The sequence below is a fragment of the Oryzias latipes genome, chromosome 5 (assembly GCF_053564925.1).
Source record: "Oryzias latipes strain Hd-rR chromosome 5, Olatipes_Hd-rR_3.1".
NCBI classification, from domain to species: Eukaryota; Metazoa; Chordata; class Actinopteri; order Beloniformes; family Adrianichthyidae; genus Oryzias; species Oryzias latipes.
Genome location: NC_136241.1, coordinates 30,662,130 through 30,682,404, shown reverse-complemented (window position 1 = coordinate 30,682,404; position 20,275 = coordinate 30,662,130). Strand labels below are relative to the sequence as shown.

Below are 20,275 nucleotides of genomic sequence, written 5' to 3'. Positions count from 1 at the left end.
ACACAAGAGAATCTGCAACAAAATCACTAAAAAATAAAAAAGGTCAGTCGTGTTCAAAACATCAACATGACTAAAAAAAGTTTTATGAATAAATGGTCATGTGAAAAATCTCAATGAACTGCCATACTGCTGTTGCCTTTAGAGATACCCTCCTTAGGACATAGATACTCCGACTGCATCATTACTGTTATGAGTGGATTGCAGCTTCCAAACCTTCTCAAAGTAGCAGCAGCAGAAAACCATCACTCCTCGATTTTCTCGGCCTGCTTTGAAATCATCACAGGCTGAACAGAAGCACACACTCATTCCACAACGGACAGATACGATCTTCTTTAGTTAGCACGGCAACCGCTTTACACTTAAGAGTTCAGGGATGTGTCGTGAGGGTGTGAACGAGCTTGAGTGGAGACGAGCCACTTTTTGCAGACTTCTTCATCTGCTGGTCAAAGCTCGAGTCACGCTGTGTGGGTCAGATGTTATGAATGATATCTTGTCATGAGTTCTGTCATTCCTAGAATGAAACTCTCAGTCATCCGTCAAAGCAACTGACTTAAATAGGTATCTTAGAGTAGTTTCAGTACAAAAGCCCTTAGTCATGTCAGGAATCGGCCTCATCAGCGCTCAGTGTCAGAGTGATGCACATAAGCATGCATGTACATTTCTACACAACAAAAGACCTGAATGTATATTGCTTCCTTCGGGGTGTTCATTCATTGTTAAGACATAGTTTACGCTGAAAAATAATCTGCTCCCCACATGCAGCCTCCCTTGTAATTCTGTCAATCTGAAGAGCGTGTCTTTAAATTCAGACCTTCGCATCTTTCAGAGATGATGTGCCTCAGCCTGTGTGATACTTCTCTCTCTGTGTGACTAAGCGAGACTGCCTTTGCATGCATTTGTATTTGTGCAAATGTGCATATGGCAAGAGGGTGAGGCTGGCTAGTTACAGTTACGGTAAGTTAAAGCACACAGCGGGGCTCTTGCTGGTAATTGATGTATATGGGTCACGTTTGAGGTTATAGCATCAGCCTGATGAGTTCACACCATATTCCCCACAAGTGCTGCAGGATGTGATTTCCAAGACATCGCACCGGCTGTAGTGATACAAAAGAAAAACAGGTCCATGTTCTTGTTGACATCTTTATTTTTAATAGCCGAAAAAACGTCATAATAAATACAAAACAATCATTAAATTACACAACTTAAAAATATAAATATGAAAAATACAGGTTTTTGTTTTGATTCTGAAAGACTTTTTCTATTCATCTCAGTAGCTTCTTTAGTTTTGAATAACTTAAGAACACGGCCGAGAGTCTTCTCAAACATCATCACAAAGATTTTGATTTGTATGACACAATGTGGTCTTTAAATGGAAACTTGTCCTTGGGACAAAGATGTAAACTCAAGTCTTTGGAGCAAAGGTAGCAGTTCAGCAGCATTTTCATCACACAGACAACACTGATGGAACAAACAATCAGGCACTCAGGAACTCAGCATCCAGGTTATCAGGAGTCAGCACGTCATCACGCAAACTACACACGCCGCTGGGACGCCAGATACGACTCGATGTAGTTGAAGAACAAATCCAGCTCTCCCATGGCCTTGAAGAGACCTTTATTCTGCATCTGCAAGCACAAAGTTCACTTCAAATGATCTGCAGAAACAGGCACACAGCTTTTTAGTGCAGTGCTGAATGTTGGTTTCCACACTCACCTCGTCGTAAGCAGCTGTTAGGTTCCTTATTTCAAAATGTTTCTTGCAGGAGAAGTAATTTCTCTGTGGGAAGAGCAAAAACAAAGAAAATGTTACTTTATTTGTCAGCTAGAACACTTCACTTTATATCAAATCTGGATAAATCTTGAACACTAAACAGCAGAAACTCCCATTTCCTTCTTTCCCGTTTTTGGTCAGAAATGAATGATGCACATTTTTACAAAGGCATGCCTCCAGAGATTACAGACTAATGCAATAATATGAGTCATCCTTTGCCACCTAAAACCATTCATGATGTAAAAATCATTCATTTTACTCAGAATGAGACTACATGTCCATCCACCTTCTCTGAATTTGTTAAGTAACAACTAAGAAAGGTAAAACACTTTTGTGCAAAATTGATTATTTCAGATTATCAATTAGTTTTTATTTTTTTTGAATATTATAAATATGCAGTAGAGGCAGTTTCTCCAAAACGCCCCTTGCAAACATCCACAGCGCGCATTTGGTGCGTATTTACGCGCTTCTTTTCGTGTAGGTGGAACACGTGGATCTGATACTCACGCATTGGGTGACATCAGTCCTGAGCTGGTCGAAAATCTCCTGTATGGACAGCACATGCGGCTTTACGTCGGCCGTGTCGTCGGGATATCCTGCCGCCGCTTTGGGCAAGATTGTCTTCAGGTAAAAGTCCAGGATGCTGTCGATGGTCTGGCAAGCGAACTCGCTCTAAGAGGGGAAAAGGGGGGGAGAGAGCGTTTGTGGTTATTAAGAGTCTTCAACTCGCCATATGCTTTCGTTTTGCGACGACCATATTGAGTGAGTTCGGTTTTGCAGAAGAGTTTACCTTAATGGAATCCTCGACCGTCTGGTCCAACAATGCAGAGTCCAAATCATCGTTGGCTTCCTGCAACAGAGAGAGAAAGAAAGGAGAAAAAACACCGGCGTTAGTGTGTTTGCAGCTGCAACATCCTCTGCAGACCACGTGCAGTGTGGCTCTCTCTGAATGATGCACCCCCCGCCATGCACAAGACTTGCACAGCAACTGAGCGCACACTTACATAGAAATCTTTAATCTGTGCGAAGTCGTGGCGCAGCTTCCTGAGCCTCACAGGAAAGCTCTCCACGAAGCGGCAGCACCGGTTGTTGCAGATAGGGCTGGATGAAGTCCCGGCCAAGAGGGTGAACAGAGCCAGAACGGACAGCAGGTGAGACAACGGAGCCATGCTGCTGCACAGGAGGAGAGGATGAGCGGTTCTGGAGGAGTGAAGACAGATGGACGCAGATGAGGCTCTGAGGGGAGAATCCTCCAAAAATTCTGCTGGAAATGTCTCAATGACAGATTATTTGAGCCCATTTCTTCTCCTAATATATACGGTTGTCATACAGCAAATAGGAGGGGCGTTCCAGAAAGGGAAATGGTTAAACATGCTTCATACATGTAGGGGATTTTCTTTTAGTCCCATGTAATGGGCAACTCCCCCAACCACCTCCATTTCTGATGAAGTAGACAAGCATCAAGTGGATGTTAGTAAGTCAAGGAAAGGTGTGCTTCAGAATCAAAGATGGAAATGGAATTATAAAAAGGAATTAAATGTTTAAATACAGCATTTCCCAAAAAAATAACGTCAAATTTATTTTAAAAAGATTTTTTATTTATTTAATTTGAATATTTTAAGCTGAAAGACATTTTTTTAACAATTTAATTGCATGATAAATATCTAACATTTGTATGAAGTCTTAAGAAAAACAGCAAGCATGCATTCTAGAAAAAAAATGACCTTAAAATGTTGTGAGTGACGTGGGGGGGATTCTCTCTATTGTCATACATACATAACTGCTTCACCGCTGATGATGCACAGAAAAAGTTTAGGTTTGCACAAATGCATTACTAAGCAAAAACATATATTTGAAGGGGACAAACCCCTCAAAGATGCGGTTTAGTACACACATTAGTGATATTAATAGCGGTGTTTTCCCATCAGTGCTTTTCTTATTTTGGCTTGGGATTGGATTTGTCACATTTCTGCTTGTGAAAGTTACGATTAGTTGTTTTTTTTAATGTTGTTTTTGAGGCCTGTTGGGTAACTCTGGTCATTTGAGAATTTTTAAAGAAACGTCAATTCTGGTCATGCTTATGAAAAATTACATGAATGAATATCAGAAAGTTGGAAAATATCCGTGTTTGAATTAACCTCCAGTTGAGTTTTTGCTAGATGGTATCGGGTGTCATAAAACATTTTCTATCCAACAAGAATGAGAAAAACTATGCACGAAATTTTAGTACTAATAATTAAATTGTACGATAATAAGTGAAAAAAAACTATAATTGAAATGTTGTGACATTTTTAGATAGACACAGTTGATATGTTTGTGTGGGAAATGGCATCATCTTTTCAGCTCTGATAAACAAAGTTTATAAAAAACCTCAGTGGTTTCTTTGTCAACAGCCTTTGTTTGTGTTGACAGTTCTTTATTTTTAATCTACACATCAGAATAAAATTTAATGACTTGTTCCCCCCTGCGGTGACACGGGACAGAGAAGTGTCAAGTGGAGCACTTGACTTTTCGGATGTGTCACAAGTTAAATTCTTAGAATAACTGTTCATGCTGATTGCTGCTAAAACGGCATTATTCATAGATGAGGAGTTCAAATGTTTGCATAACACAGCTGGAGGATGAAACGGCAAAGAGGTTTAATCTTAATCATCTCAACTATTGTGTTTCTTTACAAAAAAATATATTATTCCCATTTTTTACAAGATGTAAAGCTGCACCTGATCGGATGAAAGGCTGGATTGCATTTTGACATGAAAGAGGAAAATGAGTGAAGCGATTCTTTGAGTTTCACTGAAAATCTCTGCCTCCTGACTTGAGCTAAATCCGTCAGTCTTCAAACGAAGCGCATCACTTTTGTTTCTGCTTAAGTCACCATCAGGTGCTCGTTTGTGCTTCTCCGCTGTCACCGTTTTAACCCCTTACCCCCAAAAACTAGTTTCTGATAGAGTCAGCCACGCCAGTGCTCAGAACTGGCTGTCAGCACTTTTTCATCTCATTACTTGAAACTAGACTGCAAATATCAAAATTGGTTGATTCATCCCCACACTGTTGGAATATGACTCAGAGCGGAACACGGTGTCACATTCCGGCGCTACAAGCAGCAGAAACTGGTGACTTTTTTTTCTTTTTCTAACAGCTGGAAGCTTGCAGATCCTTGAGATCAGCAATTCTCATGAGCTGCACGTTGTACTGTATTTGTGCCCTTTGCTTTCTTTACATGTGCGTCACATTTTCTGTGTGCACATTTTTGTCTGCATAGCGTACCTGCAAAGACACTTTTAGAGGAAACAGATCCGTCTTAACTAACAGATTCACCACAATCATCTTTCACTTTCACAAATTTCGTAGGTTGGCCTGCATGCGTGTTTCTTTGTAGAGCACAGTGCTTGGCGTGGTCTGTTTCTGTTATTGTTTATGTGCAGCGACTTTTCTGGGTAAGCATGAAAAATGATCATGACCTGTGTGTGGGCGTTGGCTTCTTGCAGATGTCCCTCTTGAAGAAGATGAAACATCGAAGTCACTCTTCCTCCATCAAACTCTGAGACTCACATGTTGATGACCAAGCATTCTGAGTTGGATTCTTGAAGGTGTCATTCTGCTTCGTCATCCGGGCCACTCTATGATTCCATAAGTTGTAATATCCTTAGCAATTTATTTAAATCGAGAACATATTTCATCTGTGGTTTAGTCAGTTATTGTGACCGTCATGGAAACAGAGAGAATGTTAAAAATGCGGATGCAAACCTGACCTCAGATGCCTACGAACTTCCTCAGACACTATCACTGTGCCATTGAGCAAGCAACAATACGTGAATGAGGCTGGAAACTAAATGCCCCTGTTGTATAACATAACCACTGATCACATGAAAAGGAAAACTTCAATCAATAATAACATTTACTTGACTATCAGCATGATTGACATCATTTCTGTTGGGATTGACATGCTCCTCTGTTGTCCTTTCTTTTAATTTTGCGTTCTCCAGTACAGATGTTTGCAGGTCTGCAACACCCAAAACGTTGTTAAGACAAACCTTTATGATGGGATTATTAACGTTTAACGTTTTTAGGACCACTGCCAAAAATAACTTGGGCCTGAAAGGGTCACCGACACTCAAGCAGGAAGGTCATCTGATTATTCTTCAATAAATATATGAGTGCTGAATCAGCAAAAATAAAATTTAGCTTCAAACTGCAGTTTCAAATGAGAATCCTGCACAACAACATACGTTTCTTTGCTGTTCTTTTGTTCCTTCACTTTAAAGACAGTTTTGTAACGAAAGGAGCAGAAGCTAAAAGGCACATTTTTTATTCCCATCTTTTTTTTTTTATCCTGTAATAACTAGTAAAATGAAACTTTTACAATTAAATTTACAAAACAATTGCTTGTATTGTTACAAAACACCATTGACAAAAAACGGGGGAAAAAAACAGAGGATAAAAATAGTCAAGTCCAGTTCAGGACAAGTCACTTGGTTGTGAATGACTAACAAAAGACCAACTGTTCACCCTCAAGATACGGTTGCTGTCAGGAGACACCTGCAAGAACTACTAGACTCTATATCAATAGTGAATTTGATTCACCATTTTCCTAAAACCAGGCTATTCTCAGACTGAGATGGAGGAAGCAGACAAGCCTAAAACAGCATGTGTTTGCCTGAATCTGGGAATTCACTCGGATGCCCCAGGAGTAACTAACCCGCCAAGCACTTTTCAATCACTGTCAGGGACAGTACAGTACAAATACAGACCTGAACCTAAAGGAAGTCTTAGGCCGAATCCGAATTGCTTCCCTACCCCTCTGGCCACTCTCTATTGTTCCAATTCAATGGGCATTTGGAGCTGTAGCGGCGTCCAAAAGTTTTTTTTTTTTAAAGGAGGAGCCGTAGGGACTCAGGGCTGACTTTCTCTCCGCCAGAAGGGGGATTCACGCTACGCTGTGGCATGGAGAAGAAATGCATTTCTTCACACTGGTGTGCACTGGAGCATCTAAATGTACATTTAAATGTAAGTATTAAGTGTTTGACTCTTTAAAGTTATTAATGTTTTTTGTGTGTTTTCCGAGCGCTGATAGCTACGTGGTAAAATAGATGACCAGTGGCTATTGAGGATTTTGATGATGTCATCAATAGCATTTTTTCCATATCTCTCTACTTGAAGGGCTAAATGTGGTGATTGGGAGAAGCCGAAGAATAGGGAGACAATTTGGATTCGGCCTTAGTCTTCATTGACGACCTTATCGTAATTGCACCAATTCTGGAAGAACGTGAAGCAAGATGAATGAAAGAATAAGCTGAAATCACTCGGCCAGAAACTGTCAGTTCAAAAGTGTTTATTCTTCCAGACTGGAGTGAAGTACTTTGGACTTGTGGTGCAGAAACCGATCCTAATAAGATTGCAACACTCACCTCTTGGCGTGTGCTCAGGAACCTAGAAGACCTAAGATACTTCATAGTTATGCTGGGTGCTTTTGGCTTTCCACTCAAGCGGGTTGGTCAAGGTTTAGTCAAAAGTTAGAATGTTGTTCCAAATGCCATCACAACAGAGCTGCAACAGCTGGGCAGGAAGCAGGAAGTGCTCCTGGAGCCAATATGTTGGAGCCAGATGGCAGTTATACTGTAGGTCCAAGTGGTGTGAAGCAACGTTTCTATGGCAAACATTTGAGGTGGGGGGGGCCAGCGGGCACCACATGCTTTTACTCAGGCATCTAATTGGTCAGTTTATAACTTGCAATAAAGAAAACAATAGAATGAAAACAATATTAGGATTAGCAAAAACATGTTAAAAAAAAGATAACAGAGCAAGAATGGTCATTCTGACTGTGTCATGGCTGTTTATTTCTCTATAGAAGTCTATGGGATTTAGGTTTCCTGGAGAACAGCAGGTACTTCCTGTTTGAAACGCGTTGGGGGAGAGATTGCTGTTCTCATGTACAGTCAACGACGGCGGTTGACCCCGCCACATTAAGGGCAGGAATTGTCAATTAAGTTGATTAATGCTGCAATGGGTTACACTGTGCAAACAAATCCACTCGAAATCAGAAAACAAGGATGTAAAACTGAACAAATACTAGATCTGGTTGTTTTTTTAATTCCAAAAATAACTGCAATAAATGATGACAATTTAAAAAATCCACAGACAAACATATTACAACAGAATTTTAAGTTGCCATTTATCACACAAAAAAATAGCATCAATGCTTCTGAATGTACACTGTTTGTCACAACTCAATTCATTGCAGTGCAGAAACGGTGTTATCAGCTTCTCAGATGAGAACTGATAGCACAGCAGCTTGCTGAATTTCAGAGAAATAGATGTTTATTTTAGAATTTGCTCACAGCTGATGGCTGCAATTCTCTCTGCATAATCTATCCTTGTTTCACAAACCTTTTTTTGCAATAATAGGAATACCTTGCCCATGACTTGAGGTCATGAGACTGACCTGGAAATTCCTTGACTTTTAGTGCCACTTTGACCTCTTGGTTAAAGAGTCCACACCCCTTCATAAAATCTGTAAGTGAATAATGATTAACTGTAATGTGTTCCTTTAGGCTTTGGTAGGAGGATTCTCCTGTTAAACATATTTATGTTTTACTTTAAGTTTTCCCTTACTGCTGCAGAGTTCTAATTGAAATAATTAGCAGTAATACTGAATTATACAATCATCCATTTTCTGTGTTTGCCTAAAAGTAATCAATCAAGTTGATCAAATATCATCAAAGTCCAGTCTCTTATTGCGAAATTTTTGTTCCATTTTCTGTTGCGGTCAGTTTCTCTTCATCTTTTTCTTTTTAAAGTTTTGGGAGCTCGTCCTTTTGGTTTGTATTTTATGGCTGTTGTCACAAACCAACTGTGGACCCATGACTCGACTTTTAGGAATGTTTTAGCAGCTGTTCATCAATCAGCTGCAAATATTTGTCAAAACTTTGTGATTTTCTTGTGTTTTACTTCATCTCATGGTGATCGTGATGGTGATCAGTCCTGAACTTCTGCAAAAAGCCGTGACCGCCAGCTGAGTCACACAGTCCAAGTGTACATGAGAAATATGGGGTATTCAGAGGTATTTAACTTCTGAGTATTATAGCTTGCAAAATTCTCTGTATTGCAATGTTGCAAAAAATATTCATTAATGGGCTGTTTCCAATGACTCGGCCTTGACACAGCCCTTCACATGTGCGGAGGTTTGAGGAAATATTTTGGTATAGGAGTAAGTATAAAAATATTGAAAAAGTGTTTGATGGAAGATATGTTTGGCTCTTAAATGTTCTTCAAACACAGAAAAAAATAATTTATGCTCACCTCAAAGAGCAACATGATTTTTGCGAAAGTAAACTAGGATTGATAAATGTGTATGGTGACAAGTAGATTGTAAAAAAGTGAATTCGATCTTTTTTATGAAGGTTTTATTTTAAAACTACCCAAATACTTATTTGTTAACAGTGAGATTATTTAAATACAATACTAAATCAATGTATTTTACTGACATTTCTTTAAATGTGTTTTGTAAAGTAAAATGAGCTTCTTGTTTTTTTTAATTAGTATTTTGGTCCAATCGAACTTCAATTTCTCAGCATATCCTCATGGTATCATTTTGAAGATTGACAGTTCTGTCAACCTATCACGGATACAGAGAGATGGTAGGAACAGCAAATGGGAATCGAACATGCTTTTTGGCTTCGTCACGGCCCACCCAGACATGGACTCATTTTATTTATTTTGCTGAGGTCAGCAGAGAGGATGTTAACAGCAGTTTGATGACACAGAGCCGTCAATGGGGATCCCGCTGGACTTTTTTTTAGCAGTGTGGATTTGAACTACAATGAAGATTGTTGCCAGAAAACATTAAGGTAGGACAGTGTGTCTTCCCAGATGTATTTAATAACGGAAGTGCCATTACATATGGCATTATGCCTGTTTGATTTCATATGAAATTTAAAAATGTGATGGGGGGGAATTTAGGAAATATCCTGCACTGGACTGGTGACTTGTCCAGGGTTTAACTCGCCTTTGCTCAACAGTGGCTAGGATAGGCTCCAGCCACACTGTGACCCCAAAAAGAATTAAGTGGGCTTGGAAAATTGATTGATAAATTTAGGACGTTTCTACCACGATTCATTGTTTTGTTTTTGCTATTTGCTTAAATGATAACGATTTGATGATAACGATTTGATGACATGGGTCTTTTCCTGATATTGCTGGGCGTGTCATGATTCGGAACACCGAGAGAGACCCAGACGCTGGAACCCGGAAGGATCACAGGAGAATGAGCAGGTAAGTTCAAAGAGATTTATTTTCCTGGGCGTACATCTGATGATGACTTGTGGAGGCAGAGTCCCGTAGAGGCTTGGTATGGCGAGAATCGGAATGCTCGGCTGTGGCGTGAATGGAGGGTCTAAGCAGAGGGTTTGCGTGGAGGACTGGGCGTGGTGAAGGTTCACTGCTGAGCCATGGCAAAGGTGTAGCTCTGGAGGTGGAAACCAGTTGGACACTCATGGAGGATAATTCATGCAGGCGAGGCGTAAACACAACATTAGCGTGAGGCAAACTTTCGTGAGCAAGGTACTAAGACTAAGCACCGTAGAGGAGCAACGAACTGGCGATGAATGCTGGCACTGAATCTCCTTAAGAAGGACTGGATGTTGATGAGCTGAGGGTCCACAGCTGGTGAAAATCAGGATCAGAGCAGAGAGGGGAGGGGGAGAAGAACTGCCAGAGGCACCATGACAGTGTGTTACAGTATATTTGCTCGCCTTGCTTTTTCTATTGCTACTGTTTTGCATATAACTTTATAAGCTTTGGTCACACAGCAAATGTGGTATGTGTGGAACTTGGCATTTCAAATGACTCACTTACGGTAATTAGCTTGACGTCATAAGACATAAAGACACCCTGACACTAAGATGAGCGTCTGAGTTGAAGTCAGAATTCATGATTTCCTAATAAGAAAGACACTGAAAAAATGGTCCAATGGACAAGATGTATTTTGGTTTTGCCAGAGAAAAAAAATCTTGTTGATCCCCAAGACTTTTTGAGTATTATTTTCTTCTCTGTGGACTGAAAAGACAAAAGTTGAACTCTTAAAAAGCCTGTGCCTCACTGTTTGTGAAGGTAAAATAACGCTTTCGATCAAAATGAGAACCAACACTAAACTAATGACCATTTTACCAAAGACACTGTTTTTTCGGCAATCATTCTATTTAATGGATTCAAAGAGTCATGAGTGTGTATGTTATATATATATATATATATATATATATATACATATATATATATATATATATATATACGGTGCTTAGTCTTAGTACCTTGCTCACGAAAGTTTGCCTCTACCATAACAATGGCGAGCAATTAACATCACCCAGTGAGGGTCCTTGGGCAAGACCCTTTACGCTACAGCCTACCTCACAAACATGAGAGACAATGAACCACATGTCATGCCGGCTCAGACGTCGCCCGGCCAAACAAGGTCTGCGTCAGGTGCTGGGGGACCAGAGCACTCTGATGGAAAGTGGGCTACTGGAACAAGACGGAAATGGACTAGATGCGAGAACAAGGTTCTGTTAGAATGCTACTACTCAAGTAATCCCAACCAGCGTGGTTACATGCAGAGAATGTGGAATGAATGGATGCTTCAAAACCCACAATCAAGGCTAACTGCCAAACAACTGGTAGCCCAATGCTCTAACATCCACAAACGGCAACTCCTATCACAACTTGAGATTGAAGCGATACAATACAATGGCAATACCCCGGGAGAGCCAGAACAACAGGTCAGAGAGGAGGCTATACTACACTCCCACCCTGAGATTGGGTACACAGCCCCAACAACCACAGTTACGCTGAGCGAGGCAGCAACTGACCTGAAAGACAAGATCATGTCTAGAATGAACACTTGGCAACCCCGACACCAGCTACAACGGTTAAGTGATGTACCGCCTGAAAGTCTACTGGAAACTGTGAATGAAGCATTGAGGGCAATTCCTACCACAACCATCACAGAAACCAATGAACTGGTTTACACTTCAGCAGCAGTGATCCTTGAGATGCTTGGCTATAAGAGTAACCATGGGAGAAAACAATACCCACCATGGAAGCAACGGTTAGAGGCCAAAATCAAGGCAACTCGGAAGGATGTGAGTAAGCTGACAGAGGCTCAAAGAGGTACAATGAGAAAGCAAGTACCTAAGAGATACAGCCAGATGCCCATACCTGAAGCACTGGAAACTGCCAAACAAAGGCTCCTAGCCTTGAGCAGCCGCCTAAAGAGGTACACAAGAGACAATGAAGCCAGACGGATAAACAGGCTGTTCGCAACTCAACCTGCGAAAGTGTACGCTCAGTGGCAGGGTCAAAACAGCCGAGCAGACCCACCAAGGCTAGAAACTGAACAGTACTGGAAAAGTATATGGGAGAAAGAGACAGCACATAACAGCAATGCCCAGTGGCTGGTCTCTCTGAGAGAAGAACATAGCAACCTCCCTGAACAGAATCCAGTAACCATCACAGTGGCAGACATCCAAGAAAGAGTCTCAGGTATGAAGAACTGGACAGCACCGGGCCCTGACATGATACATGCCTACTGGCTAAAGAAGCTCACTGCACTCCACGAGCGCCTGGCAGCACAAATAAACCAGCTGCTAAGAGATGGAACTCACCCCGAATGGCTAACAGAAGGGCGAACGATCCTGATCCAGAAGGATCCCTCAAAGGGTGCAGTCCCATCCAACTACCGGCCAATAACCTGTCTCTCCACAACATGGAAGCTCATGTCAGGCATCATTGCAACCAAGATAAATAGGCACATGGATCAATTCATGAGTGACACACAGAAGGGCATTGGTAGAGACTCCAGAGGAGCCAAACACCAACTCCTGGTTGACAGAACAGTCGCTCAAGACTGCAAGTCACGACACACCAACCTGTGCACAGCCTGGATTGATTACAAGAAAGCCTATGACTCAATGCCACACACATGGATCACTGAATGCTTGGAGCTGTACAACATCAACAGGACTCTAAGAGCCTTCATAGGAAACTCAATGAAGCTGTGGAAAACCACCCTTGAAGCCAATGGGAAGCCACTTGCACAAGTGTCCATCAAATGTGGGATATACCAAGGTGATGCTCTGTCCCCACTGCTGTTCTGCATAGGTCTGAACCCCCTCAGCCAAATAATCAACAAGACTGGCTATGGATACCGACTCAGAAATGGGGCAAACATCAGTCACCTCCTCTACATGGATGACATCAAGCTATATGCTAAGAGCGAACGTGACATTGACTCCCTGATCCACACCACCAGGATCTACAGTACTGACATTGGGATGTCATTCGGGCTCGAGAAATGCAGTCGGATGGTGACAAAGAGAGGCAAGGTAGTCCACACAGAAGGGGTCTCACTCCCAGAAGGAACAATAGCAGACATTGAGGACAGTTACAAGTACCTCGGAATTCCACAGGCAAATGGCAACCTGGAGCAGGCAACAAGGAAAGCTGCAACAGCTAAATACCTCCAACGGGTAAGGCAAGTCCTGAGAAGCCAGCTCAATGGCAAAAATAAGACCCGGGCAATAAACAGCTACGCACTGCCAGTTATCAGATACCCTGCAGGAATAATAAGATGGCCAAAGGAAGAGGTACAGACCACGGATGTTAAGACACGAAAGCTCCTCACCATGCATGGAGGGTTCCATCCCAAATCCAGCACCCTGAGACTGTATGCTAGCCGCAAGGAAGGAGGCCGAGGACTAGTGAGCGTAGAAGCCACTATCCAGGATGAAACATCCAAGATGCATAAGTACATCAAGCTCAAGGCCCCAAATGACAGTGTGCTCAGTGAATGTCTCAGGCAATGGAGAGCAGAGGATACAGTGCTGGAGGACAGATCCTCATGGGAGGACAAACCCCTGCATGGGATGTACCACCGGACCATAACGGAAGTGGCTGATATCAAGAAATCCTACCAATGGCTAGAAAGGGCTGGCCTACAGGACAGCACTGAGGCACTCATCCTTGCAGCTCAGGAACAAGCCCTGAGCACCAGAGCAATAGAGGCTCAGATCTACCACACCAGACAAGACCCAAGGTGTAGGCTGTGCAAAGAGGCGCCTGAAACAATCCAGCACATAACTGCAGGGTGTAAGATGCTGGCAGGTAAAGCATACATGGAGCGCCACAATCAAGTGGCTGGAATAATATACAGGAACATGTGTGCAGAATATGAACTGGAAACCCCAAGGTCAAAATGGGAAACACCTCCGAAGGTTGTAGAGAATGGGAGGGCAAAGATCCTGTGGGACTTCCAGATCCAGACTGATAGGATGGTAATGGCGAACCAACCAGACATTGTAGTGGTGGATAAAGAACAGAGGAAAGCCGTTGTGGTGGATGTGGCAGTGCCAAGCGATGGGAACATCAGGAAGAAGGAACATGAGAAACTGGAGAAATACCAGGGACTCAGAGAAGAACTGGAGAAAGCCTGGAAAGTGAAGGTGACAGTGGTGCCTGTGGTAATTGGAGCACTCGGGGCAGTAACCCCCAAGCTGGAGGAGTGGCTGCAACAGATACCTGGAAAGATCTCAGACATCTCAATCCAGAAAAGCGCAGTGCTAGGAACAGCTAAGATACTGCGCAGAACCCTCAAGCTCCCAGGCCTCTGGTAGAGGACCCGAGCTTGAGTGAGAAACCACCCACGAAAGGGTGATAGGGGCAAGTTTTTTTTTATATATATATATATATATATATATATATATATATATATATATATATATATATATATATATATATATATATATATAAGTGCAAAATATGTCTAATACTACTGTCAAAAAGATGTGAAAAGATATTTTATTTTCCTTATTTTCTCATTTATGAATTATGATCTGAAATACAGTTGATTTATGTATTTTCTTTTCTTTGTTTTCATTGCTTTCAATCAATGAAGCTGCAGGAACCACAAGTTGAGGACATTTTTTATGAATTCACATATGAATAGCGTTAAAAGTTGTATGATCAATTATGAAAACATGTAAATACTGTACAAATTAAACTGTAATAGTCCTCTTCACTTCAGTCAGTTTGTTTTCAACTCAAAAGCGACAAAGCTGATCTGTCTTGAGGGTGAGTGGATAGAATAGTGAATAAAAAAGTGTCGTATTTTTTTGTATTTAAAAGAATTTTGAAAAACAAGATCTTGTTCAAAAAGTCCCATCAGTTGTCACAAACCTAGATGTGTGAAATTTTTTCTACGCATTTGATCTAAAATAGATAAAAAAGGGGTGTCAGATGTTTTGTTTAATAGATTAAGACTTTTAATTTTCTTGGTGCTAAAGTTATCATGTGCTCTTTCATGTGTTTAAAGGTTGATAAATAAGCTGCGCTGAGCCTGCACTTTCTGATTTTTTTCTTCTGCTTTATGAAATACCTGTATTGAAAATGGCGGTTTAAATAAACAAACAACCACAACAGAAAGTAATGGCCTGAAGCAAGTCCACTTCTGAATGGCACAATTTCATTGTGGAGTCATAGTTTTGACAAAGTGCTGTGGTGTGACCTTAAAAAGGTGGTTTGATATCGAAAATCTTCTAATGTGGTTGAATTATAACATTTCTGCCCAGATGAGTAGAGTAAAACTCCAAAACACAGCAAAGGCTCACTGCCAGTTATTGTAAGCAGCTGAGTGCTGTTGCTGCTGAGAGAGCTCAACAGCTTTTAAGCAATCTTGTTTTCCTCTCAGCATCAATATCATTTGTTTTAACTCTAAAACATCCCTAGGTGTGAATGTGAGTGTGCATGAGTTTTTATGTACTGCACCTTGAGCTGTTCTTTTTACATGAAAGGTGCTTTGGAAATAAAATTACCGTAATTTTTCAATCTGAACTCCACCTTTATTTAGGTGAAATTACGAGTCATTTTATATCTTCTTTCTCAAACAAACAAACTAGTTTTTGGATGTGAATCATGTAGAATCTTGAATTAAACTGTGGTCTTGTGAATTGAAACTGATCATTCCGTGACATCAGTAAAATCCTCTCATGTTTAATATTTGCTATTTTTGTGGCTGACCCCTCAAGAATGTAATCTTTTCAAATACTCATTCAGAAGAATTTCTGGTGACTTGATGAATTTGAATGTTGACACCAGATTTTCTGCTGGCAGTGCAGCGTGTGCAGTTTTCACTCTGAAGGTTTTTTTAAGTGCATCAATGTTGTCTTTTAGAGAAGCTGACGAGGCAAATCAAACTAAATGTCTTCCTGAGTTTCTCTTCGTCTCCTAGAGCTCTCACCTTCCTACATTCAGAACACCACAAATCACCTTGACAAGTGCAGCAACGCCGCTCCACATCACTTCCATCACTTCCATAAGGGATGTCACAGTCGTCTAACGCACAAGTTATCCAAAAAGGTTGTTTAAATAATGTCAAAACAGATTGGAAATGCGTCAAACGGTGCAATTATTTAATTTTAATACGGTCTTTCACTTTCAAATCTGCAAAAACATAAGTACGCCTGCTGTTGTGGTGAACGGGGTGTTAGGTGACACGATGGAAAAGAACTATTCTAAGAGACATGGTTCACTTTCCATGAGATCAAAGAAAGCATTGAATGTAGGAAAAACATCTCGTGCAATTCGAGAAGCCTGGTGTTTGCAATAATTGAACTATTGTTTTTTTCTGCTTGAATTGATCTTTTCTTAATCATTACGTATGTTTTGGGACTTCTGTGAAGCTTGTCATCTACACTGATAATAACATAAAGGTTTTTAATTTAATCGCTTTTGATTTCATTTAATATCCACTGGAAAAAAAGTTTTACTACGGAAGGCCAAAACAGCCGACTCTACTATTTTCTTAACCGTTATCTTGTGATAATGACATCTATCTCATTATCACGAGAGAAAAAAGATTATTTTCTTGTGATTGCGTCCGATCATTGATGAAATTGACAACAACCGCAGGATCTCTGAACTGCAGCCACCTGTGCAGCCGTAACCGCACCAACCTTCTCCTCAAACGATGATGACTGATTTGAACGTTGTTTTAGAATCGACAATATCCGCAAAACCTCTGTCTGAGTTAGACCATGACTAAGATTATTATTTATCAATTGATCAGTTTCGTTGCTGTTCGATACTTTCTCTGACAGACTGCTTTGTTCTGCTGCAGATAGTAGAAAAATGGAGAAAAAAAGGAACGTAGTAGATCAAGTTGGGCTGGGTGGCTGTTTGGGTTCCGCAAATTGTGAATCAGTGAATGCACCCCGCAGACATGTTTATTGGCTTTGGGTTCTGTCATTTAACTGGGAGTTTGGGGTAATAGGGTTCAGTTATTGGCTGAATAGGGGATATAAAGGGGGCGGGGCTGGTGCATGAGACGGAATTAAGACGTTTAAATCAAAAAATCCCTAAGAAAAACAACATTTTGGGAGCTATTCGGTTGTTGAGTTGTTGTAAGCTGCACACCTTCGGTTACAGCCTGCAGCAACCACAGCATGAAAAGACTTAAACCAGAGAAACACCACGAGAAAATGGTCCAAACAAAAAGGTAGGGTGGGCTGGTTTCAGCTTCCGTACTTTTCACAGTAAAATGACTAGAATAACAGTTGGGACAGGCTCCAGCTCCCACTCTGTGCTGCATTGGAAAGTGTATGGGTGGATGTGTTTCTGTGATCCTGTGATACATGGGCTTCAGAGTCAGCCAGTTCCAGGTAATTTTTTTTCTTTGGAGTTCAAACTTCTTTTAAATCTTTCACATCTTTGTCATGCTTCAACGTGCATGTTCTCACTTTTTTTTTAAACAAAAAAAGTGTTTTCGCTTTCTGACTAAGAACAAGCTGATGGAAACTGATTCATGCAAATACAATTAAAAGGAACATGTTGGCCCATACTGTTGTAGTTTCAGGTATACCTTCTCATTTTGGCTACAAAGAAAAATTTGAGAGATGATGGGATTAGATTCCACAACTACTAATGCAGCATTTCTGGTATGTGATCAGCAAATGTAGCTCCTACATGAGTAAATGTCTTAGCATGAATGCTACATGCCATAAGCCTTTCCTCATTTGTTTCTGCAGGTGTTATTCCTCACACGCCAGCAGGCCGGCGCTCTACCACCACACGCTGGACAGACGTGGAGCAGAAGTTAGGCCTGAACTGAGGAAATTGCTCCAAATTCAGCTGCAGTATAGGTTGCTTTCATATCTATTTTCAGCAGCTTTATAGGTTGAGTTGCCAGTTCTGTGCTTATTATTCCTCCTTAAACAAACATTTTAAACAAAAAAAAGAGAATTGCTTCTACATTAGAAATTTTATAAAAATCATAAAACTTAAACTGTACTTCACTAGTAAGTATGTAAACAATCTACAAAAGCTTAAAGGTAATTAATGTTCAATTAAAAACATCTTTAGTGGTTGAACTGAAGAAATGAACACGTCAAAGACCTGAAGGACAGTATCAGGCGACTAATCAGGCTTTGTGTCCCAGTGCCTCCAGCCAATCCAGAACCGTGTCCAGTTCTCCCACTGCCTTTTGTGCCGCCAGCTGGATCTGCAGCTGTTGAAGGGAGAAAAATGATATGACCTGACATATTCCAAAATTTCAATTTTTATTTGAACCCCTGTACATTTCCGTATAGCTCACCTTGTCAAATGCTGTGTGCATAGAGTCAATTTGTCTGTGAGTTTCTTCTGCACAGTGACAGTGCTGTGGAAACACAGATTAGCGCAATCATTAGCTAATGGCTTATTCTGCCCAATGCAGAGCTCATCAATGAGCTTACACATTTTTGCATGTCTCTTCTGATGCTGACGAAGGCATTTGCCACTGCGCTGGAGCAGCGCAGCTGATGCGGCTCAGAGGGGCTGAAGTTATTGAACACTCTCTCCACGTAGAATCGCAGCAGGAGTCGCAAGAAGCAGCACGTCTGATCCTCCTGGAAGAGATGCACAACTTAGATCATCATCAGACGCAGTTTGCGGGAAAAGTTTACACTGCGAAGCTCAAATTCTTACCTGAACATCTTTCATCAGAGATTTATCCAGAATTTTGACTCCAGTCTCAGTGTCTCCAGATATCTGTGCCATAAAATGAATTGATAAAACACCAGAGTGAGCTACAGTCCCCTTCTCTTTGCTTAGGAGTGTTTTTGTTAAAGTGTGTCTGTGTTCATTTTTGACAAACTCACCGCATGATGGCGCATGTCAGCGTAATATTTGCGCAGCTCGTGAGTGTACACGTTGAAAGAGCAGCTGTCTGTATGTAGGGTTCGACTGTCCACAACTCTATTTAGGATGAAGAGCAGAGAGACCAGGCAGCCAAGCAGCATCTTCGTCACCATGCAACCTTGTTGGGAAACTGACAGACACATTTTCAAATAAATCATCTCTTTCAGATTATGATCATTACCCAAACAGGGTTAGAATCCAGACATGACATGAGTGATGAGCTGTCATGACTCAGAAAAGCACCTGTATTCAGACTCACCTGTGTGATGGGATCAGCTGTGAATGAGGCGAAGAGGAGATGTGTCAAGGTGTACCTGTGCTGCCTTCTTATATAGTTGGTGGAGGGGATTTCACCAGGTGTTTAACTACATGCACTTACATATAAATAGATGCATCAACGGGATTTACTGCCCAGGAACGTGTGATGCGGCAAAGAGGAACTGATTGCATCACCTCTTCACCAGAAGAAAGGGAATAAGAATGATAAATATTTTGAATGTTTGTGCTTTTTTTTTTTACAGAAAAAAAAAGAAACCACAGGTCATTGTTGTCATATCCTGTAAATTGTTTTGGAATAAAGTAGTAGACTGATTTGAATTAATAAGTGAATACGTTTTGGTTTCTGCTCGGTCATCGTTTCAGATTTCTCTGCCTTTATAATCACTGGAATGTCTTCCAAAAAAAGACTCGTGAAATTTTAATCTGCAAAACCTGACTTGAACTGTCTCCAAGTCTGTCAGACGTTATTGGAAACACCAGTCAGACCTGCTCTTCTGTTCGGTCCTAAAACAGGAATTACCTGCGTTTGCAGAAAATACAAACAGTCACTGGCGTTTCCCCGCGATGGCAGTGCCAATGCGGTTTACGGAAATGCAAAGTTTCCTCGTTTGTTTTTTTTCATAGAAACACCTGCCATTATTTTTGCCCATAACTCTATAGTTTTTGATGTTCGGAAACTTACTAAAAACTAAAAAAAAAAAAAAACATTTGTTGTAATCAGATTTCTTTAGCCAAACCTGCTAACACATTGTAGTTTTGTTTGTCAACGAACAGTATTGCCTTTTTACATACAGCCTCACAAATATAAACTGTGGTAAGTTCCCATTTTAAAGGCCTTGGCAGAAATAAGGTCTGATTTATTTAATTATTGACGGAAAAAAGTTCAGCGCACTGTCTAGTGGGTCTAGATGACCCAACTCCCAATGTTAAAGTGTGTAGGATAGCACAAGGGTCAAGGCAGCCTAAATTTTGGAAAGGAACACTTTAATCCTAAAAAAGAAAAAGT

The 20,275-nt window shown here is 41.0% G+C and overlaps 2 protein-coding genes and 1 long non-coding RNA gene across 4 annotated transcripts; 1 reads left to right on the top strand and 2 right to left on the bottom strand.

Annotated features, from left to right (window-relative positions):
- Positions 1-1,126: 1,126 nt before the first annotated feature.
- On the bottom strand, positions 1,127-3,152 carry il10 (interleukin 10). Its single transcript, XM_004069264.5, has 5 exons — positions 2,775-3,152; positions 2,561-2,620; positions 2,278-2,442; positions 1,714-1,776; positions 1,127-1,625 (listed from the first exon to the last, which is right to left on the bottom strand). The coding sequence occupies exons 1-5, from the start codon at positions 2,937-2,939 to the stop codon at positions 1,533-1,535; spliced, it is 546 nt and encodes a 181-aa protein (XP_004069312.1). The 5' UTR covers positions 2,940-3,152; the 3' UTR covers positions 1,127-1,532.
- LOC110015172 (uncharacterized) lies at positions 2,290-19,506 on the top strand. 2 transcript variants are annotated; one of them, XR_013656089.1, is made up of 4 exons: positions 2,290-2,397; positions 6,648-6,777; positions 8,176-10,041; positions 17,841-19,506. It is a non-coding gene; the product is annotated as an uncharacterized LOC110015172 (long non-coding RNA). The 2 variants fall into 2 exon arrangements; XR_002290303.2 differs by lacking the exon at positions 17,841-19,506 and having other exon boundaries at positions 8,176-10,990.
- Positions 18,190-19,103, bottom strand: il19l (interleukin 19 like). Its single transcript, XM_004069263.5, has 5 exons — positions 18,951-19,103; positions 18,778-18,840; positions 18,546-18,698; positions 18,407-18,469; positions 18,190-18,319 (listed from the first exon to the last, which is right to left on the bottom strand). The coding sequence occupies exons 1-5, from the start codon at positions 19,101-19,103 to the stop codon at positions 18,233-18,235; spliced, it is 519 nt and encodes a 172-aa protein (XP_004069311.3). The 3' UTR covers positions 18,190-18,232.
- Positions 19,507-20,275: the final 769 nt, after the last annotated feature.

What these genes read in the sequence shown, in the direction of transcription:
- il10 (XM_004069264.5), bottom strand. Translation starts at nt 2,939, where the DNA reads ATGGCTCCGTTGTCTCACCTGCTGTCCGTTCTGGCTCTGTTCACCCTC. An exon ending in CACAGATTAAAGATTTCTAT is followed by an intron (nt 2,621 to 2,774) that starts GTAAGTGTGCGC and finishes TCTCTGTTGCAG; the next exon opens with GAAGCCAACGATGATTTGGA. An exon ending in GGACTGATGTCACCCAATGC is followed by an intron (nt 1,777 to 2,277) that starts GTGAGTATCAGA and finishes CTCTTCCCACAG; the next exon opens with AGAAATTACTTCTCCTGCAA.
- il19l (XM_004069263.5), bottom strand. Translation starts at nt 19,103, where the DNA reads ATGGTGACGAAGATGCTGCTTGGCTGCCTGGTCTCTCTGCTCTTCATC. An exon ending in CTCTGATGAAAGATGTTCAG is followed by an intron (nt 18,699 to 18,777) that starts GTAAGAATTTGA and finishes CATCTCTTCCAG; the next exon opens with GAGGATCAGACGTGCTGCTT. An exon ending in TGCACACAGCATTTGACAAG is followed by an intron (nt 18,320 to 18,406) that starts GTGAGCTATACG and finishes TCCCTTCAACAG; the next exon opens with CTGCAGATCCAGCTGGCGGC.